Raw genomic sequence first — 24,957 nt, 5'->3', positions numbered from 1 at the left:
CAGTAGAGGTCTTGCTGATTAAATGGATCCTAAGGAATGAAAAATCTGAAAAAGTTGATTTGAGGTTTAGTTTTTTGTTAGTCCTGGTCCTGTTGTCTGGTAAGGCATATATTAGTCCCTCTGGTACAACGTTCAGAGTATTTTATAGGCAGGCTGCAAATCCTTTTACACTGAGTTTGCTACAGCGTCACACTTAACATTTGGCAAGAGAGAAATGTCCCTTTTGACTAGTAGAGTATTCCAATTAATACAAGAGACCAAAACCCACTCAAAGGGTTCCACTTGACATCTCCTCAATCACACAGTGACACACTTCATCTCCAGAGGTGGTATTACAAAGCACCTATTTCAGTCATTTGGGTTTCTCCCACAGGAAGCTGTTGGGATTAGCAGAGGCCTGAACTGATACTCTGAAAAGCCCAACTTTGCAGAAAGTATAGATTATCCAAATTCTAGATATTCCTAGAAGGGATGAGCCGAATACGCCACGAGTATGCACATCTGTGAACCATTCCTCTCACTCTGGTTCATAAAAGGCAGTACTCTGAGTATCACATGGTACTGAGCTATCTGCTAGGAAACACTGAGACTTCTCTACAATGAAATTGTCTTACACAGATGTGTCTAATCTTTCTACATATTTTTCCAGTAGTTTTGGGGAGTTTATGAAGAAGTTGTGTAGGTAAACACACAATTCCTCCAGTTATTTTCATCAAGCATGCTGACCTTCTGTCTTTAAAAAAAAAATTAATCAGAGTCTCCAGATTAAACAAACACTGTTATTTTATTTTAAAATCTTTCATCAGTTTTTCCAGCTGGTGCAGAGAGCTTTACAGAATTACTCTTAGAGATGCCACACCATAACTAATGCTATTTTCAAATGGCAATCTGGAAAACCAGTTCCTCAAATGAGGAGCGCCCAGACTGTGCCAAGACAACATTGGTCTAAACAGTTAAAAGTAAACTCTTTACTGTTGATTTATAGCAACAACACACAGAAGAAACGGATGGGCAAGAACACCCCAGAGTGGAAACATTTGTCCTGACCAGGGTGGAGAAAGAGATGCCTAGAACTAAAGTTTATACATAAATTAAAAGCAGCAGTTCACAACTACTAATAGAAACACATCAAAACATGTGCTTCTGCTTCTTTTGCTCCAGAACAGCTCAAATTTTCTTTCAAGTTTAAATTTACTGCAGAAGATGCCAACAATGGCCAGCTCCACACCCAAAAACCAAAGCCACTGATCTCAAAATTTCTTGCATGCAGGATTTAATGCATATATATACAGACATATTAAAAAAAAAAAAAACACAACACCAAAACCCAACAAAACCTACACACAAAAAACCCCCACATCATCTAAGCTTTAAATTACTTTGGATTTTAAAAGCTGATTTGGGAACAGCGATTAAACTTGTTCCAGCTAACCTAGTTTTTATTCATTTCATTATTTATTGCTAGGCAACATAGACCGTGTCAAACCACGTTAGAACCATGAGAAGAAGTCCTTCCAATTGAGATTAAAAAAAATTCTCCTCTCCCCCTCCTCTCCCCCCAAAGTGTACTCTTATAACACCAGAGTTCAGAGACATTACTCTCTTCTCAGTATCTCCCATAAGATGCAATTTATCCAGATCTCACATGGTGCCTGAAAATAGCTCTCTAGATCCTGCTTGCTCAAAGAATGAGTCTCACCATTAACAGTCAGAATCAGGTAAGTCCAAAGAGCAGCTATCTCCTTAACAGTTATCCTTTTCTTGCTTGCTAAAAGACTCCAGCTTCTCTTCCGGCATGCCTATCATCTGTATATGAGTACCAGTACTGAAAAAGGTTGCCTACTGCTTTTAAACATAAGGAAGTTTTGAAGAACTCCAAAAAAAAGAAAAAAAAAAGAAAAACAAGATCCAGGTTCCCAAATAAACCATGCACAGAGTGCTCTTAATTAAATGTTTCCTCTAGCACAAAGCTTAAATAAACACTGTAACTTCTTTTAACAAAATAAAACATCCTACCTTTTGTTTATAGGTTTTTCATCTTTCTCGTAAGGCTTCACAAACCACTTCCCAATGCGTACAAAATTCCGGTTCATTAAGCACCTCTCCAACAGGTTGTGAACAGCTTTGAAAAGCAGAGTGCGACATTCGTAAGAGAGTCCATTCTCCCAAACACCATCTTCCTCTTCTGCAAAGCAAAGGGAAAAAATAAATTAGCATTGAATTCCATCCTGTTGTTTCAGGCATATGGCACAATATCCTCTCCTCTCGAGCAAGCTTTTAAGACAACCACCGCACAACACGAAACCAAAAAAGCCTGCGACATTCAGCTAATAACTCCAGTCACTTCATAATAGTGTAACTGCTAAAAGTAATAAGCTATAAAAATATCTCGTCTCCCAAAAGGAAAACATCTATTTATGCACAAAAGGAAACCACAAGCACTAGTACATTATGTCTTTAAACCTGCAAGATCACTGTACGCTGATCTGGCTGCAAGGTGGCTCATGGCATGAGGAGGCTGAATTGCTTCTCATGAGGTTAACTGACAATTATGTTTAAAAACAAATTATCCAAAGTCAAACTTATGATATATCCTAATGTCTCAAGACAGCACTGAGTGATGAAAGCTGGGCACAAATATCATTGCCCAATTGATCCTCCATGTTCAGCAACTTCTTAGAGGAAGGAAAAGAAAATACCCAGATTCAGAAAACTGATAAGAGCAATCTGAATGGCCCCAGAAGACTTCCACAACTGCATTTTTTCCTTTTTAATTCAAATTAAAAAAAGAATTTTATTTCTGCAGGCTAGTCCTGCTTTCTGATCTACACTTAAAGCAGGAGAGAAAAAAACAGCAAGCAAAAAGACAAAGCCCAGTTCAGACTGATGGGATTCTGAAGTGAAACACAGATCTTGTGCATCCCACAAATCAAATACAATCATGGAATCCAACTTGCACATGCCAAGTTGGCTTGCCAAATTGGAAAGAAAGGTTCGTTACAAGAAGCTGTAATCTCTTCAACCACTCTGGCTCATCATCAGTGTTTGAACACAGTTTACGGGCTCTAGAAGTATATGCAATGGTCCAAAAGAATTACAATGGCATTACAACTACATTACACAGGTAAAACAAGGGGCATTGGAAGATTCCTGCAGCAGTTCCCAGTACCTGTGAGGATATCATTCATTCCCAGCAACACAGTAATGCAGAGGATAACAAGAAAATTCAAGATCTTGCCCTTAAATTACTGGCAATCAGGTCTTATCTTCCTGTCTCAAACTCCCTGCATACAATGTTTCACACATATCCCTATGGATCTGCTGCTAGTCTCCTTGGACTAACTTAGCATAGTTATTCTTATAATGCCATTGCCTTTACACTGCAGGCAGCAGCAGAGTCTAGAACGTTGTCTGACATAGATAAGGAGACATTTTTACCTCAGTCTCTGGATAGTCACCGAATAATTTAGGTTAAAAGGGACCTGTGGAGGTCGTCTGCTCCACTCCCATCAAAGTTCAGTGTTAGGACAGGATGCTCTTAACTGACTGCCCCTCATGCTTTCTTTAAACACCTCCAAGAAGTGAGGCTTGGCTTCAGGTTTAGTTCCATACAAGAGGTCTTACAACAACGACCTGTCTTCTCACCTCTCCTTCACAGAGGATTTTGGTTCACACAGCTTTTTATTGGTTGCTCAGTGGTCAAAAAACCGCAGTAATACAGCCAAGTCCTCCCCCTTTGAAATAAGCCCCTTCACCTTTATCTGGAAGCCACTTACAAGCTTAAAAGGTTGGGATAGTATTAACTAAAGTCTCAACACCCTTAAATTAGAGAGTATGTGTAGGAAACCACACACCTAGAAGTTTTGTTCAGAAAACAAACAAACAAAAGCAACTTAAAAACTTTTTATTGCAATAATCTGTGAGACAGAGGAATGAGTTTCAAGACACTATTGTAACCAGAACATGGAGACCATATTTGTATGTTGCTAGATTCCAGGCAAGTAAAATGGCATTTCCATTCACAATCAGTACTGTGAGCAAAAAAAAAATGACTCGTAGTATCATCCTCTGAGGGACAGAATAAGAGTAAATAGACCTGCCACATAATTAACAAATGAGGAGGTGTGCAGCATTACAGATGAATCGTTATATGACATAATTTTCTGGGGAAAGAAAACTCAAAAGCAAGAGACTGCTTTACCATCAGTTTCCCATTCCACCATCCTATTCCAGTTTGGAAGTACAGCTAAAAAGATGGGTTTTAAAAAACCAACAGGCTACAAGATAATACAGTAACTCACTAAAGAAACATCACCCACGAAGTTTGTAACAAAAAGCAACAAAGGTCCAAAGTCAAAGGGTATAAAATGTTTGTGCCAAGAGGACACATTTTCCCCAGCTGGAGCTCTGCAACCACACACATATAGGAGCTGCCCTGTCCCACAGTTCAGCCCATGCAGCTCAACCGGTGGCAAACAAGCAGCTCAGTAGAGCAAACATTAACTACAAAGCTTAATGATATTGGACTTTAACTGCACAATAAACTCCACACCATTTCAAAGGTTAAATAGTTGGGGTTTATATGGCTCTCATAATTTAAAAGAGATCATTCTAAGAGCATCCTCACATCAATTACCTATTAGAGGAGGAAACAGAACCATTTCCAGCCTTTATGCCTAATTTTGCTTTGACATCTTAGTGTATCAAGGAGAAAAAATGACGCTGAAATTACAGTGTAATTCAAAGCTTGGATTTTGATGGCCACACTGGGGACAAAAAAAAAAAGAGAGTTTCCATTTTCTGAAGACACTACAACGAGTGAGGTATTTCATTTCGCATTAATAGGTGTGCCTACAACCAAGTTACAAACACAAGTTTACTTGCAAGAACTTGCAACAAGATTGCAATTCCAGCCATCTTAGTTCAATGATGAAACAGAGAGCTCTAGGATAAGCATATTACGTGGGGAAGTGTAAGGCATTAGATAGAAATGACAATTAAAACTCCAAAATCTAAGAGGACACCATATTGTAAGCATGCCTGCTGATCAGGAGGAACGTCTGGTACCCAAAATAAGACCACCTGTTCAAACTGAAGTGCATCTTACTACAGAAAGGGAAGGTTAAATAAGATGACAGTTAAAGATATCCTCGTTTCAGAACACTATTCAGATTCATAAACAAAAAGGTAACAAGTCCTCTGTGGTTTGTTTGGTTTTGCTTTGTTTTTTTGAAGCCCACTTAGTCATTGCCTCATCAATGCCCTCTCTCCCCCCCTCCCCCCTTTCTTTTTAGGGTGGTGGATGGAAGAAAATACGACATCTGCTCACATCTTCCAGCTATTTTTCTTCTTCAAACTGTTTCTTTTCAAAGTGAGAAAAAAACTACTTAATAGAAATAGAAAGTACAAAGTAAACCATATATTAAAAAGAGAGGGAGAGGAAGGGGCACTGCTGTCTTCTAATCTTTCTTAAGCACAATAACTTCAAGCCTTCCATCTGATAGTGATAACAAACCCAAATAAGTTGCTGACTCATTTAAAATGGTGTTAAGCCACAATTTCACTTCAGATGAGTGTTATCCACAAAAACAGAGCCCTGAAATACTTTTTTATTGGTTCTCTTAGCTGCCCAAGCCACTCAACTCCTCTGCAACATGTCAATCCATTAAACAAAGTTATACACATATCAACCTACTCTAACAAATTCACTTTCCTCTCTCATTACATCACACATTAGGCAGAAAGTTTTCCTTAAATGAAGCTAAAAACTTGCAGGAAATGAACAATTAATGGAAACAATGGCCAGGAAAAAGCCATTTCCATACTACATATAAATAAACTTTATCAGTCAACACCTCCTTGACACTACCACTATCCAATTTTAATGAAACAGCTGTAGGAGGTTATTTGCCTTCAGTATTTTTATGTTCTACTTCACATTCTTCATACAGCTCACCTGAAACAATAAGTTCATTTTTACCTATTATGCCCTTCTCTCTTCCTGGTGCTCTTGGGCAAGCACACTGTGAGGCTGGAGTTTGGAAGCATGCTCAGAATACAAAATTTTGCAATTTTTAGTGAATTCTGGGAAAAAAGTAGCATCTTTAAACTTTTTTACTTAATTTAAGCCAGATGTTTTAAGCCATATTTGCTACCCACAGATCTTTAGCCAAATGTATTAATCAAGGATTGCTAACAAATAAACAGATTCTTACCTAATGTATGTTTTTTGCAAGAAAACAGATTTTTTATTTCTTAATCTGTACTGCAACACATAAATACACAGTATTAAAACTTAAAAAAAAAAACAGGTTTTCAAGAAGACTTTTAAAGAGTGTGAATTTTCCTTCTTCTCCTTTTTCAACATATAGCTGGCCTCATCAGCAAAACACTAGTAATCATTAATTCTTGAAAAGGCTGAATGTGTTTACCATATGATTAAAAATATATTCCCATTGCTCAATGAACCTCTAAAATAACCTATGCAAAGAAACAAATCACAGTCAAGCCTCCACTTTGGACTCCAAGTCCTCCAATTACATAGAAGAAAAAAAATCATTCTTTAGTATCATGACTGAGATGTGTCTTTTACAAGTACTACTTACCTCCATCAGCTTCTCTTCTGTCATCATTTGACAGCATGCCAGTTATAGAAATAGTCTGATGCTAAACTGATTTATACAATCAAACCTCCTATAGAAGCTTCAGATTACAAGGGAAATATAATAAGCAAAGCAGTGTGAAATTGCTGCTGTGTACAATATTGTAATAACATGGCAGGAACACTTCAAGTAAAGTTTTCTATTTAAAAAGCAGATTTTTAAACTCAAATACTTGAAGATTAAATAAAATTGCTCAAAGCAAGAATTACCAAATTAGACCCTCAAAATTCTTTTCCATGGGTTATATCCCTTATGAAACAAGTAAGAATCAACAAATTTTTTTGGGGTGGGAAAAGAGACTAAATACAATTTTAAAATACTAACTTTTAGAACCTAAGACAACTGAAGTTTGCTCCTAGTGGAGTTCTGTCTGTAATCTACAGTCACTGAAAAGAGTCTAGATATGAGACTCTAAATATCCAAATTAATTGGAAAACCTCCTCAGCTGAGAATTAAGCCAAAACACAAGCTACTGTCCAAAATACTACGCTCAGAACATCCAGCACCATCACAGGTCAGTTTTTGTAGTGCTAGCCCTTACCAGCATCACAAAGATGAGGTTTATGAGTGTTTTACCAAGTTTTAAGTATTTAAGGTAAAATCTAAGTGTGGAGCTATGGCTGTTCAGAAGGATAACAAGGTGACAGCTTTCCTTCACTATTTGCTGGGTGTTAAGTTTGGCTGGCATGGCCTGCATGGCCACATGAAAAGAAAAGCTGAAAGACTTTCTAGCTGAATGTTCCAGTGTTCTCATCCATACTGTCTCTGAGTAATTCCATATGCAGAAATATTTTACTTATATTGTTAAAATTTATCCTTAGTCCCCAGGGACTCATTGCTCTTATGTATAGAGGTATACTGTGCATGTGACATTGTATACAACTAACTTAATGTGATGCAAAATCCTTGTATACTCTGACAAAGTATTTTTCACCTTACTCCACAGATATTTCACATATGTTGGTCAGGAAAACAGGAAAAAGGGGAAAAGTTAAACACCACCTTTGAGCTGGTTCCAGCACCGATTCACAGACTGCTTCAGGAATTTTTGCACAGTGCTTATCAGCAGTTTTACTGAAAGGGACACATCTCTAATGTGGAGAACTAAAGACACACTAAAGCATCACTGCATCGGCATAGTGAGTAACATTTGTAACGCCTCCTTGCTACATACACAGGAACTTTGTACCCACTACGGACAGGTCACTTCAACTCACTGCAAACCCTTGAAGAAAGCACGCCTTTTTCCTGTAGAAGTTAAATGTTACTAAGAGTAAATGGGAATGAAAAGCCAAAATGTAAGCCTCCAGTTGAACTACTTTCAGAGCTCACTTTGCCAACCACTTACAGCTGGCAAGCTTTTAGCAGAACCCCCATAACTGATAACTGGCTCCTACTCTGGTTTCCATCCTATTAGAAGTAATGAAAGGCTCACTGCTGACATCAGCACAAACCAATTCACAGATTTGTTTGGAGGCAAGGATTTGATGTATAACACACATGTATCCAGAACTACACAACACCCAAAAGTCTTTCCTGCTATGACTGTTGCTGCTTTTACAGAAACAGACAAGAACCAGCATAGATCTTTCTGCTTTCAAGCTCTCCTACAAGCCCAGCAAGAAGCCAAGAGGAGCATTGTTTATATACATTTACCCCTCATAGAAGCATAAAGAACACTGTTGAGCAAACAAGAACTGATTAACTTGATATATAACAGGTACAAAGAAAACTCTTTTATTTTAAAAGTAAATTAACAAGACTCAATAGGCACCAGAACGAAAAAGTCACAGCTCACCATGTAAAAGATGCAATTTAAAGGTCAAAGACATATAGAAGCATTCCTCTACCCAAGCATTAATCAAATTGTAACCATTTTTTGGTACTGTCTTGTGCATAATTAATATCCAACTCTTCTCAGGTTTGAAATCATCTACTGCCAGTATCAAAAGAAACTGAACTGCATAGGCAGCCTCTTTAAATCAAGAAAGAGCCTATCTGATAAAATAACTGCTGATCAGACCAGTGAGAGACCATTGCCTTCTGAAATCTGAAGAGATGTTCTACTGAAAGGTTTGAGTTGCAGGAATTACTATAATCAAGCCTCACTGTCATAACAAAAACATAACCTTTGAGGTTGTTAGAGGATAAAACAACATTTCATCAACTTCTGTCTGCCTCTGGCTATGTTGGAGTAGAAACAGACTCATGGTTTTTTTGGTATTACATACAGTAAGTAGCTTCCTAGGGAAGGAAACAAAAAATTATTGAGTGAAGTCAATATTACTGATCAATCAGCATCTCTGGACAAGTCTCCTTTTGACATGCCCCCAGGCAACAACAATTCCTGACCATCAACAAGACAGTTATCCAAGGCTTGATACAAGAACTCAGATACAGCCAGTAGCAGGCATTCAAACAGATCTCTAGGGCAAAGAGCAAACTTCTAGAATGTACAGGCTGGAGACAGACAGGGATTTTTTTTTTATATATGATATGCACAGATGTACCCCCAGAAAACTGTACATTCCCTTTTGAAGTGATCTTGGGAAGGGGACAAAAGGATTCTTGAAGGCTGCCATATTTCAAATCCCTGAGGGACGACAACCAAGATGTGTTCCAGACACTGAACATCCATTGTTCATTGAAACTACAAATCACCCAAAAAAGTTCAAAACTGTCAAAATGCTGACCTCTCCTTAACAGGCATAGTTTCATACCAAGGGAAGCCAGAATCAGAAGTCATTAACATTGCTCTAGCATATTTCTCATTATAGCTCTTTCAAGGCCCACTTCCCCAAGAGGAGTCTGCCTGTCCCCAGTAAAAGGCAAGCCAACAGCAGACAGACTTTTCAGTCCCACTCATCCTCCCTTGCCCCAGTCTTCAGGGCAATTCTTCACTTCCCCAGAAAGAAGCTTCTAAATGAGGCAGCACCTTAACCTTCAGCAGCAAACATTTTCCAATCAATTTTGCAGGTAACAGGTCTCTGCTAGGAAGTAATTTATCTTTCCCCATTGAAAACGTAACAAGCAATCATTGGGAGAACAGTGCAATGTGAATTACTGGGAGAAATTGTCCACCAATGAAAAAAATCCATTAGGCCTACAACGAAGGTCAGATAACATTGTTTGGGTTCAGCCATAATTCTTTCTTGTATGAGGTTCACATTAAGATTTTGTGTAGCAGGAAAGAGAAAGAGTGCAGGTGCAGGCACTCCTCAGCCATCTCCTCCACAATCTACCTGATTAATATCTTTACCAACTTCTGGTCAGAAGAGCAAAGCAGACTAAGACACTCAAAGAGATTACAATGTCTCCTTTTAATTAAAGGTCTAATGTCTCCTTTAAAATAAAAAGGAGACAAAAACATACAGGCAAATCCCAAGACGTCAGATAGGTATCCACATAGATAGGTAACAGTCCCATGAGTGATAAACGATACAGAATAAAAATCTGACAGCAAGCTACGTGGAATTGCTCTACTGAAGGGCAGACATCCACAGGTGACCGGGACAAAGAAAATACCCAAAACAACTGCAAACACGTGGCTGGGAGACTAATCCTCTCCTCCCTCTCCCTTATGCCCTCGGAGAGGTTACAGGTTGATAAGCACCTAGGATGCTACATGCTTATCTACCTGCGCAGAAGCGTAATTCCGTCGCAGCGTAAACACACGCTGCTCTGCAAGTTCAGCTACAAACACCACTCTTCTCACAAGGTACCTCTCCACTACATTAACAGGGCATAAAGTGAAGAGAGGATGCAAAGAAAGTTGCTCAAACAAATAATTTTGATGGCCACATAGCACAGAAATACACTTTTCAAATGGCATAAGTTTTATTTGATTCTCCACTCCAAGAATAATTTCATGTATCTATCTCAATTCAATCCCACCAGCCAACAGCACACAAAACCTACACAGATACTTCCACAGAAGCGTTGGTCTTCATTCAACACTCAGGTTCAACATCCAGGTCAAACCCAGCATTTAAGTCTCAGCTAAAACTCAGGCACACAAAGGACATTCCCTGCAGGTCAAGACTGAGGTTATTCACAGGGCAAAATAAGGAAGCCTTAAATGCACCAAAATATCAAGCAACCTACATTAAAAGTGCCATTTAAGATGCAAAGTTTTTAGCTGCATCACAGACAGGAATGCAAGCAACATCTCAATCTTTGGAGTCAATTATTCAGAGTCAAATGTCATTTTAATGCATCCATTGTTTTTCAGATTATATTACTTTTGCATGAAAATTCCACACATTATTAAATTGTTTCCTCAGTGACACTTCAAACTCATTTGTTCTTCAGCTTATAAACACACACAGACAGCATTAACAATTTCTGGTTACCAGGTCACCAACCCTGGGTCTTGTTTTACACTTCAGTAATCTGAATACTGCACATTATTTGAAAGGAAATTGGAGCACCGTGACCTTCCCCCCCCTCCCCCCCTTTAGAATTAGTATAGTCTCAGCACCAGACAGGCAGTTTAGAAACCCAGCTTCATCACTCTACTGAGAAGCACCTGGAAAGCCAGCCAGTAAGGAATTAAGATCAACAAGTGAACATTTTCAAAACAAGGTGTCAAATCTGCAGTACAATATATCACTGAAAAGCAGAAATAGTCTTGCGAAAGTCTCTATTTGAGAGCAGCTGCAGGTTCGCTTCACTGGGAAAGAGGGAATGAGAAATCACTGACATACAAGGTTGAGAGATTTTTACACACAACCAGCTAGTTTCAAACGCCTTGTTTTGAGGGCTCCTCACCATAAGTTGACCCCAAACCAAAACAGCCATATAGTTCCAAGTGCTGCCCAAATCTCTACAATTCTAATAATAAAGTAAAATGTGGTTTACTGTTTGAATTTTAAAGTTTTAATTGCCCAACAAAAGGGATCTTATCAAAACATGTTTAAGACATCAGTTCTGAATCACAGGCACAGCTTTAGGCACAGCTTTCTTGTGAAGAAGCTGCCAAAATTCATAGCTCTGGCTGTTGTTTTTTTTTGTGTTTTGGTTTGTGTTTTTTTTGTTGGTTTGGGTTTTTTTTTCCCCCCCAAGAGAAACAAGTGGGCAGCAAAAACTTGTTTCTTGACAATCTAGCAGTTCAAGACCACCTAAACACAGAGAACAGCTCTTTCATCACTGCACTGTTGTAATAATTTGGTGCAGATTGCAGCAATAAATTTATCTTATCTGTAGACAACAATCCACCTAGTCCAACAGATCTTCAAAGAGCTGGCAAAAGGCAACCCTGAGTAACAGCGTCTTTTCACTGACCAAAACAAGGTATTAATTTCCTCCTACCTGAGAGATCATGATGAATAAGGTCAGCAAAGTTGGGGTCATCCCCCCACCAAAATATCCACAGCTCCCTGCGTCCAGGTCTCTGGTCTCGACGCCAAACGCTGAGGACATCTGCCTTCAAACAGCGGCTGAAGCTGCTCAGAATCGGATCCTCTTCCGTCACCGGAAAGAGAATGGGGGCAGATGTTGGACCCTGCCATACATAGCGCTTCCATTTAATCCCAGTTAGATCAGCCTGCGGGAAGGAAAGGAACAACTGTCAGGCACCGGGGCAGGTACGCCCCCAACAGAAACATCCTGCTACAAGGTGATGGCACAGGAAGAAGTGGGTGGAAGGAAGAATAGAAGGATTAATCAAAAAATATTTAACAGAAAACATACTTTTAAGTTTTGTGTGCCTCAAGATAAACCGGGAAAAAACAAAATCAGTTTTAAACCCTGGTTGAAATCTCCCTTAGTAACTCTGGTAAAGCAAAAGCTGCTCATTTTCACTGCAGGTTTGAGATTACAGAGAAAAATGACCGGTTTTAAATGTAAAAAAAATGGGTGTACAGTGTAATTATCTACAGACTGCAACTGTCCAATCTACTAAACACTTGCTCTAGCAAAGAGCATCTTCCCTTTTGCTTACTTAATGCATACACTGCCTTTTAAATCCAAGATTACTCTAAGGAGATGGGCAATACAGTAAATCTAACACAGGCTCTCATCAGTCATTTACTACTTCAGACAATTTCAAAAGTTTCTCTATTGTAAAAAATTATCTGTATCTCACAGGAAATCTCTCAAGTACACCTATTTTATCCAAAGCTATCACACTTTTCCTTTCTCCTACCACACGCTAAGAAGTTAAATCCTATTTTTATCACAAAATGAAATATCAGACTTGTACCCATATTATGAGCCACTGAATCTCCTTCTAGACAAAAAAAATCATTTGACTTTATAAAGTAAAAGAATTTCTACTGCATTTAATGGGAAATAGTCAATTCCTGGACTACCTACAATGTAACACCACACTAAGTTTCAGCACTAAGCGTTTTCACACAAGGACAGTCACATTAAAGCATGTTGGGCTGTCTTTGCCCCTGGTTCTCTCTGAGAAGGGAGCACAAGGCAGGTTGGCATTTGCCAAGAAGTCAGTGATTTATGTTTTTTTCTTCCAAATATGACAACACACAAAAGATTATTGCAACATTTAAACCTAACATGGCAGCCTTCCTACCTTCTGGAGGATAAGTAATTTAGATGAAAGGTTGGAAGTCTGCAACAGTTGATACTTTAGAAAGATCTAAAAATGCACTAAGATGGAGCAGCAGACCTGATGCAAGGCTGCAGACATGTTCAGGCGGTCCAGATTCTCCTCCATCCAAAAAATATTAGTATCACAGCTTGATAGAGGTTTTGACTCATAACAATCTCCAGAATAATAAATACCAGGCAGGCAGCTAAGATTAGCTAATTTGCATCAAAATGCAGATGAAACAGCTCAGCGAAGCCACCAAAAATTGCAACACAGTCCAGTGAAATCAAATTTACTTTGGGAGCTACCAAAATCAACAATTTGAACGATTTTACCCTTGACTTTAAAAAAAACCTACAAGATGGTGCAGAACAAAACATAAGACACCACTGCTTCACAGGGAGTGCATCACCAAAAGCAGACCCCCACAGAATGAAAACAAGCAGTAAAAGAGATCACTTTTAAAAGCAAGGAAGAAGGGAGATTTCAGCTCGGATTTGCCTGGGATGTCACGAGTAGAAACAGAAAAGTTCTCGAGATGCGAGGCTGAAGGAAGAAGGAGCAGCAGCAGATCTCCTTACCTCCTGCAAGAAATACCACGTTCAGAAGCAGAGATGGAAAGATAGGGAGAAAGGAGGAAAAAGTTGCAGGAAAGGAAAGGGAAGGAAAAGGCGAGTTGCAGGGAGGATACTATCCAGGAAGAAAGCGGAGGGAGGGGCAAGGCTAGACAGACAGCGATGGAGGGGGAACCAGAGGGGCATGGGAGAGTTGGCTGGCTCCAGGCAGGGCCTACTCTGAGGACTCATCCAACAGAAGCTATGCTAAAAATGGCTGCTTTGCTTCCACTACCCCTTCCTCCCCTCCCCCAAACCTCCTCTCTCTCTTTCACTCTGTGTCTGTCGTGCGTGTGCCGGTGGCCGACACTTACCAGGCAGAAGAGGTTGGAATGGCAATCCTCCAGGCTGGCCCCGTTCGGCACGAAGCAGGAACTCATCCTCACAGCCACAACCCACACGCCATTATCCCACAGCCTCCGACAAGAAAGAAAGAGACAGACAGAGAGAGAGAGAGAGAGAGAGAGAGGGAGAGAGAGAGAGAGACAGACACCGAGAGGGAAAGGGGGGAGGGGGAACTCTGCACACGCACAAATAATAATACAATTAAATAAGGGATTTACATACAGACACACACGCACGCGAAATAGTGGCAGGATAAATAACCCGAGAGAAGAGTGGTACTGGAGATGGGAGATAAAAAAATAGATTTAAAAAATAATATTGTTTTTTAAATTTTAAGAGAAACTCGCAACGTTTTCTCTTCTTCTGGATATCAAACGGGGAGGGGGGGGGTGGGGGTACAGCCGCCGTGGAAAGGAAGAGCAGAAAGAGGGAGGTGGTAAGTAATCCAACGACGGGAGATTAAGATCAAAATCCTCCCTGTTCCTCTTGTCTTCTCATTCGCATAAGGAGGGAAGGGAGAGAAGGTAAGGTGAAGGGGTAATTGATCCAACAAGAGAATAAAAATGGGGTAATTAATCCGAGGTGGGGGTGGGAGGGAGAGGGCTAAGGGTAAAAATCAGTTGACATCCCTCTTTCCCCTCTTCTCAGATGCCAGACAAGAGAAGTAGCAAAAAAATAAATAATCCAGTAGGGGCAATTAATCCAGAAACCTCCCTCCTCTTCCTCCTGTTTCTTTAGTCATCAGACGAGAAAGGGGCAAATTGTGGAATGACTGGGAAGGATTTGGCTGTGGGAGAGAAAAATCCAGGCTCCTCTCTTCGGAGTACGAGGGCAACAGGGTGTGTGGGGGGGTCAGATTCTTCTCCCCTGCTCCAAAAATATTCCAAATAAATTAAATTTTAAAATATTAATTAAAAAAAAACTTCAGGGACCAAAGGCAAGGCGAGTCTGAAGAATTCGTAAAGGCAGGACAAGAAAAAATTCCAGGGGTGTACCCCAAAAAAAACATCTGCGGGGGCAAGGGAGGGGGGAAGGTATTCCTTGAGAAAGGCCACAAAAAGTCTCTTTAGCAGCCCAGTGGGGGATTAAAGTCCCCTGTGGAAAGCCCCCCTCCCCAAAAAGAAATACTCTTCTCGGAGAGGGCGAAACCAAAATATCCTCCGTCGGATAAAAATCCTTCCGTGGGGAAAGGAGGGAGGGGGAGAAGGGTGGAAGGAGGAAATTGCGGGTGACCCTCGAAGTCTCTTCGGGGAAGGATGGAAGAGTCTCCCAGAGGCCGATCCCCAGTCTTTTCGGGGAAGGAGGAAGGGATAAATCGCAGAGTGTCTTCGGGGAGGCTCGCCCCCTCCCCAGCTGTCCTCCCGGGCCGAGGGAGCCCCACAAAGTCCACACGCCTGGGCGGGTCTCTTCAGGGGAGCCCGGACCCCGCCAAGTTACCGCCGAGAGCCAGAGGGAGGGGGGAATCCGGGGCAGGGAGGGCCCCCTCCACCGCGCCAAAGCCCGCAAGACCCCTTCAAGAGGGGGGAGAAAGGGGTGGGAAGGCAAGGCGGGGAGAGAACAACCCAGCTGCAAGGCTGGTTCCTTAAAAAAAATAGAGAGAAAAAAAAAAAAAAGGAAAAGGAGGGTGAAAAATATCAAGTGATAGTCTTCAAACGGAGCGGTCTCTTCTGCGGGGGGAAGCCAGCGAGCCCCGAGACTCCCCGGCGGGGCGGGGGCCCCCGCTCTCCTCAGGTGAGGGGTCTCCGGGAGGGCCGGCGAGCCGGCGGCTGCCGCGGGAAGGCTCCGCTCCGCTCCGCGCCGCCCCGCTGCGGCGTCCCCGCGGGGGCAGTGGGCGGAGGGCCCCCTCCCCGAGGTCTCCTCGGGAGGGCGGGGAGGCGGCGGCCGAGCCCCGGGGCTCTCCTCAGCCGGAAGGGCCGCGGGGGACGAGGTCGGAGCACCACAAATCCCGGCTGCGCCGTGAGCCGAGACAGAGGGACGCGGCGGCCGCTGCTGCTGCTGCTGCTGCTGGCGGAGTCGATGCCCCCCAGCCCCCGCCGGCGGGTCTCCTCCTCGCTCCCCCTCAGCGGTGCCTCTGTCGACGGCTGCCCGGCCGCGGCATCCTGGTTAGCCAGGTCCCCCTCAGCGAGTCTCCCCCATGTCGCGTCGCGGCCGGAGCGGGGAGGGAGGATTCCTCCCCGTTTAATTCCGAGCCCCTTTTTCTTTAATGGCGGCCACAGGGACGAGAGTCGGGGCCCCCCTGCCGCGCTCTCATTGGCCGGCGCGCCGTCACGTGGGCCCGCACAGCGATGGCCGCCGTCGCTGCTGGGGGAAGGCGGCTGCAGGAGTGAGACGCTGCCGCCAGGGGCTTCCTCGGCGCTGCAGAGCCGCTCGCCTTCCTCGTTGGGAGGTCGCCATCTAGCGGCCGTCCTGGGCCGCGGTGTTAAAGGGCTGAGCCGCAGGTTTGGGAGCAGAGGCTGAAGGTCGACGGTTCGAGACCCACCCCTCCGCCAGGCCCATGGCTTCTGGGCCTCGCCGCCATGCCCTGGAGCTGGCTGTCCCCTTAATACCACCAACACACCAGCGTTAGCGACACGACGTGGCTCCCATCCCCTCGTGGGGATCTTCACGGGGCTGTAAAGGAAACGTTCCTCATGCATTCACCACTGCAGGCCACCTTGAGGCCAAAGTCCAGCAGAAAAAAAACATCTCTCCAGCTCCTGGTCCCCAGATTTCACCTCTTGGCAGAGGTTTCCCAGGATGTGTGCTCAATACTGTGCCAGTGCTTTGCACCACGGAGCAAATTCCATAGTAAGGATCTTGTAACCTTTAAAAAAACCAACAACCCATGTAAGTGTTTGGAAAGCTTGCGTTAATATTTCGTACATGCATTAACACTTCCACTGGTTCCACAGATAGGAGCAGAAATGTACGCCCAACTTCAGGGATTTTTCCTACACAGATACAAATTGTGCAGTTTGTGAGATGAAGGAGGTGGTTTCTCTGTTACTATATGCATAGATTTACAGAAGGGTTTTGAGATTATTCAGAATTAAGATGCTACAGTGAAAGCTATTTTTAAGAGATATCTGGAAAGTGTATGCATCTTGTTAATCCTCTCGTGTTACATGTTAATTTTCTATGCAGTGGATTGGATATAGAATGCAAAGTTTTAATTTACTACAAACAGGATTTGTTGAGTGCAACCCAAAGGGAAAACACAAGCCAGTGTGAAGTGCCTTTAGTAAAAGAAAGGCTGGAATGTCTCAGCTAACATGACATTCACATTAAAATATGATACGTTCCTGCAGCAGCAGCACGTTGCATCACAACTATGCAACACGATGATGTTTCAAAGGCCCTGCAAATTATTTCAAGACTCACGAAGAAGACAAGCAGCAACCTTCTGCAAATGTCTTGGTAGAGCAGGAGGAAAGAAGGGCACTCTATAAATATATTTATATGGTTAAGTTAAAAAAAAAAAAACAACACAAAAAACAAGGCTGGATATTTTCACCAAGAGCAACTTTGGCAATTTACTCACACTAAGACTATTTTTGTATCTCAGTGTAGGCAAGGAAGATTCTTCTTTTCATCGAAATAGAACCAGAGTATTTTTAACGCAGGAGATTCATTCCCTCGCTGCTCATCGAAACACGGCAGCTGGGGACGGAGCCGAGATGCGGGGGGAGGGCGTGTGGATCCAAACCCCTTTCCAAGTGGAACAGATGGTTTTCTCCGTGGTGACTGCAGACGAGGACCGCTCTGCGGCGGCACTCAGAACCCTCTCTCCGTGCTGCTGTGGGTGCTGAGGGGCAGGAGAAGGCCCCCAAAGTTTAGTCGCAAGGCTTTGATCGTTAAGAGCGATTATCTTGCTACACAGAGAGATGTTATTAAGTCACACCTCCCGAAGGAGAGATCTATGCTCTGAAGGAATTAAAAGCAAACATCATTGGGCATTAGCACACAAGAACTGGTCTGGGTTTCCCTCTAAGAAGAAAAAGTATCCTTTGGTAAAACCGGGATTTGGAAATCCAGTGCAGTGACAGCGTGGGCTGAATGCACAGCAAATGTCTCTATTGATTGCAGTATGACACCAAATTTTCACTAACTGAGAATCTATTTTCTTTCCTGAAACAGCACAGCTCAATGTCTGCAAGAAAGGCTTAACCTACACTGGTTTTGGCATTGATCCACTTCACAGTTCTGAGGAACCCAAGCTCCTGCGTATCAGTTTTCTTCTTTGTAAACTGGGTTTTGAGACCTGGTTCATTAGTACTTACACGTTAGTCACAACAAATATTCCTTCAGGATCCCTGCACAGTCAAGTGCAGAACATAATCTTTACAGTAAACATAAATACAGGATAAAGAATTCAGAAAATATTGACCAAAAAAGGAAAACAAAACCATCAACTGAAAAAATTTGTTGTCATTCCCTTCCTGCTTTGTCACTGAATTACAGACCCTACAAGCCAGCAGCTTTCCCAGTGACACGTGCAGCACTAAATAACAGCAGGACACACAGGATAACAAAATTTGCCATGTTTAGCAAGGGTTGGACCTGAGACATGGCTTGCCATTTGCCTGCTGTAGGTGCTCTCCGGGAAATAAAGCCTCCTTAAAAACAGGAAAGAGGCAGACTAAACAAAAACAAACTTCATGGAAAAAAATACTATTGAGAAGATGCTGGGTTAGATAGGCTCTTACATAGTTCTCATCCCTGCAACTTCCAGAAGTGCATTAAGCTGTGTAATTGGCATCTGACACATGTAGCCTTTTCCTTCCCTCTTCCTCTCCCTAGAGGGAAACTGCATGAAGAAATTTTACTACACGTTTTGGTACCTACACTGTGCAGTGCCTTCATATTAGGAAAGACACAGTTTGTGCCTAATCTTAGGCTCGTGTTGGTGTAATATGAAAACTTCACCATGCTACTGATCCAATTTAAAAATTAACTAGTCTTTTGCAAAGCAAGGATAATGGGGGCAGGGATGAGATGATGCCCATTGCATCAGATTTAAAGCACCAGAATTGTCTGGAACTGGGCAGTTAACACCAGCCCTTCACCCTAGTGGTTATATCCTTACACACCCACACAGTCACATTGAAACATCAAGCCAAAAAACAGCAAGGGATGGATAATTTGCCACTTTAGTCCAAAGAATTTAGCTTGAAAGAAATGATTATATTTTTTAAAACATCAAGACAAAAAGTAGGACTTCACTTTGCTTCCTCATTGAAAGCTACTCCACTGTTGAATATAAAAAGTCCTCTCTCAGTGAATCTCTACTGTAGACAAACTTAAAAGCAGATAGATGCCACCTCTTAGAAGTGAAGACTACAAATAAAGAAAGGCAGCTTCAGAACAAAAGCACCACGACAAACAATGACATTGTTTAGCCTCTGATTTCCATTCAGATTCTCTCTTCATTTTTTTTCTACTTAATTAGTTCTAAGAAAATTGAGATTATAGGATTGAACATATTGCCAACAACCTACGGTACAAAGTGCAGGCTGAATGCTTAAACTTCAGCTGCAGAGGTGGTAATTATTGTAATTGGTCCATGTGAAGCAAATAGATCAAGTAGTGTAGAGTTCAAACTCATGCCAGTCGTCTCCAGTTGGCACCGACAGTTCTATCAGGAGGATACAGAGATCTCAGCAGGACTTATTATTGGCAACTGTTCAACAGTTCTCTGCTCCAAATGGTTTCAAGGGGATTTGGGTGGGAAGCAAGATCATTTTTAACAAATTAAACTACCTAGAAATGGCTGAATGCCCAGAGCCACCTAGCCTGCATTAGTCACTACTACCAAACCATTTGAAAAAGAAGACTTAAAATATCAATGCCGCAAAGAAACATCAATCTGCCTTCAACAGTGTGATCAGATCACTGCAAAGCTACCCAGACAGTTACTGTACTTTATACAACAGGTATGCATTTAAACAGGGCCAGAGTAAAAGCTACAGCAGAGTATTTACACAACGTGGGTTTCTCAAAAACAACTAGCTCAAGTTGCTGGAATCCAAGTGTTCCTATAAGGGCATGCCATATAGTTTCAAGAAATTAGAAGACCACTTACTTTTTAATTAAAAATGACAACAGCAAAGCCCCCAGAGGAGATAAGATTAAGGGGACTGTTTATTTCCCAGTAGTATTTATCTTCCAGCACTTGTAAAGTGTTCAGAATGGTGGAGGAAAACACAATTTAGATTGGTACTGCAAGTTTGCACAGGAGACTCTGCCCTGTGCCATATTGATGTTCAGCTGCTTTGTTTGGATTTTGCAAGAACACTTTTCTCAGCTAGTGAATATGTCATTTTTAGCAGAAGTCTCTAAGAGAAGATTTGAGTTTAATGCACAGCAATAAAAAAAGGAATATGAGAATTCTTGCTCTCTTTAGTGTCAGCTTTGGTTAAGACGTATGAATGCACATGAATAGTCTTGTCAGAATCTCTGGGGCTACTGACATTCAAGATCTAACATATTATTACTTCTGACCAGAACATTAGCTGCTATGCAGTGAGGAAAAGGGAAAGAGAAAAAAGATAGGACCACTCCCTAGCCAGACAGAAATGGTTATGGATTTCTCTGGTTGGAATCTCTGAACAGAACTTTGTGAAACCACAGCCCTTCCTTTCTCCAATCTGAGATGAACAACTCTACAAACTCTTTAAATCTGCAGCAGGGAAACCAAGCCATTTTGCACCTTTTACTTCTGGAAAGGATCCTCCTTAACTCAAAGACTGTACAATCCTTGTATAGGCTGCATGCATCCTTATCAGAAGAAAGGTTCTGGCATTTCTACCTTCTGACTCTTATTTTTTTACCACTGCAAGTTTCTTTGAATTACTGGTTTCAGATAAAAACAAGCTAATTAAAGAATTCAGTTCAAAGAAGATAATTTTAATTCAAATGTCAGTACACATCAAATCTGGACACAACTACAATAGAAAGGGTCACTCACCAGAAGCAAAAAAAAAAATCTTACAATGTGCTTCTGGCTGAGTAAAGAGAAAATACATTTCAGGGTTTTTCCCCCCCTTGTTGCTGTTGTTAACAATTTGTTGCCAAATAAATGGAAATTATTCAAAAGCATATAAATTAGTTCAATCAATGTGTTTGCCTTCTGATATTTGAGACTAATAAATTCCTTACATGTATAGTAAAAGAGAATACCCTGCACTTTGCAACTGAGCTACCTCTAGTCCACGTGCAGGAGTTGCGGCATGTCACACAAAGGAACGGATTTGTTTGGTGCAACAAATGATAGCAGACCTTTAGATATTTGAAGTGCAACAGATGGTCCTCCAAGAAGAGCATAATGACTGGCAGACAGTACACTTCGTTAGAGTGGCTTGGAATGTCTTCAGCAATCACACAGAGTGTTTTTGGGGGGAAGCCCTGTCATCTCTATGACTCTTCTCATGCATATAGCTGCAATTTCCCTATTTAGGTGATAGAATTTTACCTTCTAAAACCTGACAAGCTAGCCAGGGAGCTGGAAAAAGACCTTTGTCACTCCCAAGACTATTCAAGATGAGAGTCAAAACATTTTGTCACCTGAGAAAACAGATGCAAGTAGAAAAAAAATTTAGCATTAAAAGTAAACAATGTCAGGCATGGAAAAATAATCATCCATGGCCAAGTATTCCATGGAAATATAACTTATGAAATAAGGAAGGTTTAAAACAAGGTCTGGGAGGTCTACAGATAGAGCATGTAGAGTATCTAGGAAAAAAAATACCCCAAAAGACTAAATTACTGAACTGCAGCCTCACACCTTTGAGAAACTGATGATGCTCAAAGTGTCCTCTTCAACATGAACCACTGTGGCCACAGCTCTTCAGGGCAGGGTAAAGTGAGCTTTTCTGAGGCTGCGTAACACTCTCAGTTTTCCTAGACAAGCCACTCCACAAGCCAGCAATTAAATAAGAGTGACAATAAACAAACAGAGTAGTAAAAAGCTGATCCTTCACACTCTATATAGCAGAAAATTTTAACTTCTATCCCTTCCTCCCTTGCCCCTAACCTTAGAACTGGTCTTTTCTGTTAGGAAAAAAAAAATCTTTCCCACCAAATTTGAGTAAAATTTTATGTGGCAACAGAAACACAACCAAAATGTGTCCTTTAACAATGTAACTTAAATGTTGATGGAATCATAACTGCATTACTCCCTCTCCAATTAGCAGCAGAATTCTTTATGTTTGCTTATGAAGCGTAAACTGTTCGCTTGTCACTACAAAGACCTTCTGTAGGGGACTTTAAAAAAAAAGGCAGCCACAGCAATTAAAATGACAACAACAGAGGTGGATTGGTCACATTATGACAGAAAATATCCAGCTGTTTCTTTTCCAGCAAAAAGGATACAACAACTCTCTGAAACATTATGACTGAATTTTGTCGTTCTATGTAATGCTGTGGGAAATTCCAGCAAAAGAACAGATTTGTAAGGCAGGAATAGACTAATGTAGAACTAAATCTAACCTCACAAGCTGATTTTTCTTCCACTGGATCAGGATCATCACTCATCCTTTTTACCCACACAAATTTCCCTTCTTGCTAGAACTACAGATAAGCTCTTCTGTGAGAAATTCTCTAAAAACAAAACAAATTTTGGTTCCTGTTGCCCAAACTAAGCAAAATAAGAAGCAAACTGACAGTGTTAGGACAAGTAAATTAGATTTTTAATTTACTTACTCCAGTTGTGTTAAGAACAGTCTTAGGAATTAAGACCATAATTCTAATTATAGACAGGCTATTACTCATAAAACACTAACCTCTGTCACATCTGTCTCCACTGCTGGTTGCTGCCTGTTCTGCTTCACAACAGTACTAATGTGGGGAGTTAGTTGTAATACAGGTAGGGATTAAAAAAAAAAATATTTAAGTGTATGTTTTAATAAGTCTGAAGAGTGTTTCAGGTTTGTTTTGCCTAATCAAGGTTACAGGGACTGGCCATCTGAATTGATAAGGTAGTTTTGCTTTCTAATACAGCAGCAAGAAAGGCCATGAGGAAACAACTGACATGTACAGAACCAATCATTGAGGGGATAAAAAAAATCCAAGCCCTCTCTGTAGAATCCACCCACAGATCTGTCCTTGGAGAAAAAACTGATGAGAAAATTATCAGGAAGATTTTTCACTGCTGTTTCTTTTCTGGAAGATTTTCCTTTCATAACACCACAGACATGGCAAGTGATACGCATTAGAATTCAGCCATGCATTATATTTTGCACATCAAATTAAGTTGATTATCCGTGACTTTTTAGGCAAAGGGAGGAATGCAGAAAACATGTCAGCTGTTATATATAGAATCCATGGGCAGTTCACTCCTTCCTTCACATTTAGAAAGTGCAGCAAATAATGAGCTCAGATGTTACACTCAGAATAAATTTCATTTGCAAGTTCAGAAGTAGCTCTGGCTCTTTATCTGGTTTGTGAACCAGAACTTACAGGTAGCTGAATAGAATAGAATAGAATCAACCAGGTTGGAAGAGACTTTCAAGATCACTCAGTCCAACCTATCACCCAGCACTGTCCAGTCAACTAGACCATGGCACCAAGTGCCTCATCCAGTCTTTTCTTGAACACCTCCAAGGGTGATGACTCCACCACCTCCCTGGGCAGCCCATTCCAATGGCAAATAACATTTGTCTTCCAAGTTGTGTTTGTCATCAGAGTAATTGCCACAAGTGGGCAAGAGCTTTAAAGTCTTCTTTAAACCTTCACCCATAATGTGCTTCATAAGCTGAGAACTTTCAGACTCAGAAGAATTACTGCAAAAGACAGAGGACAAGAAAGAAGAAAGAAAAAAGAAACCCCAAACCCTGTCTTTTCTCCAAATTCCCAGAATTCATCTTCAGTTTTCACGCCTGTAAATTAGCTACAATATTTTCAGACTATAATATTATCCTTCTGTATGTTTCATCTGATATAATTGCTTGACAACAAGCATCTCTTTCTCTGCCAGTATTCTGCAGTGAATTTATTCACATCATGAAAAACACATTAAGAAGGTGTCTGATTTTAAAGTTCACAAATTAGACGACAGTGACAAACAACCTGGTGTGAGAGCCTTGGCAAGACACAGCCTTGAACAGTTCTACCATTTTGTGGACCCACAGACTGCCTTTTCATAAAAAGCCACAAGAAAGATTAGACTGCTGAAAGGCTCAAAAACAGCAGTTTTTTTGACAAACCAGTAGTCAATCATAAACATCATAGACTGGCTTAGGTTGGAAGGGACCTTAGAGATCACCTACTCCAACCTCCCCACCATTCAAAAGGACACCTCTCAACTACATTCAGCTGGCCTCATCCAGCCTGGCCTTGAACATCTCCAGGGAGGAGACACCCACAACCTCCCTGGGCAGCCTATTCAAGTCTCAGTACCTCTGTAATGAAGAACTTCTCTCAGCTTCAAACCATTCCCCCTTGCTCTATCTCTAGACACCATTGCGAAAAGTCCCTCTGAAGCTTTCCTGTAGGATTCCTTCAGGTATTGGAAGGCAGCTCTAAGGTCCCACCAAAAAAAGAAATCTCTTTAAGCAATAGCTCATCAGCTCTTTGGGCATGTTTGCTATTTCATACAATGGAAAGAACGTTTTGTGTTCCACCTGGCCAAGAAGAAAACTAGGGAGAAGACAGAACACTTCTTGTGCTAGAAAGACCTACAAGATTCAGTGAAGAAACTGATGAGAAGTGTCCTTTCTGCAAATGCAGACACTTGCACAGCCCCAGTAAGTGCAGTGAAACAACCACAGGTTAGTGGTCCTGCAGGTGGTGGGGAGGTGGTCGGACT

At 41.5% G+C, this 24,957-nt stretch overlaps 2 protein-coding genes across 2 annotated transcripts in view; both read right to left on the bottom strand.

The window, feature by feature from the left end:
• Positions 1 to 14,461, bottom strand: part of MED13 (mediator complex subunit 13) — a 59,284-nt gene extending 44,823 nt beyond the window's left edge. Inside the window, exons 1-3 of the mRNA XM_064165836.1 lie at positions 14,144 to 14,461; positions 11,973 to 12,207; positions 2,017 to 2,185 (exon numbers count right to left, since the gene is read on the bottom strand). Coding sequence (XP_064021906.1) covers positions 2,017 to 2,185; positions 11,973 to 12,207; positions 14,144 to 14,209 — 470 coding nt within the window. The 5' untranslated portion in view covers positions 14,210 to 14,461. The remainder of the gene's footprint in view (positions 1 to 2,016; positions 2,186 to 11,972; positions 12,208 to 14,143) is intronic.
• A 2,582-nt stretch (positions 14,462 to 17,043) lies between these two features.
• LOC135187763 (uncharacterized) overlaps positions 17,044 to 24,957 on the bottom strand; it is a 30,712-nt gene continuing 22,798 nt past the window's right edge. The window contains exon 7 of the mRNA XM_064166775.1: positions 17,044 to 17,958. Coding sequence (XP_064022845.1) covers positions 17,768 to 17,958 — 191 coding nt within the window. The 3' untranslated portion in view covers positions 17,044 to 17,767. The remainder of the gene's footprint in view (positions 17,959 to 24,957) is intronic.

Source organism: Pogoniulus pusillus, chromosome 27 (assembly GCF_015220805.1).
Source record: "Pogoniulus pusillus isolate bPogPus1 chromosome 27, bPogPus1.pri, whole genome shotgun sequence".
Taxonomy (NCBI): Eukaryota; Metazoa; Chordata; class Aves; order Piciformes; family Lybiidae; genus Pogoniulus; species Pogoniulus pusillus.
This window is presented reverse-complemented; position numbering and strand designations above follow the sequence as displayed.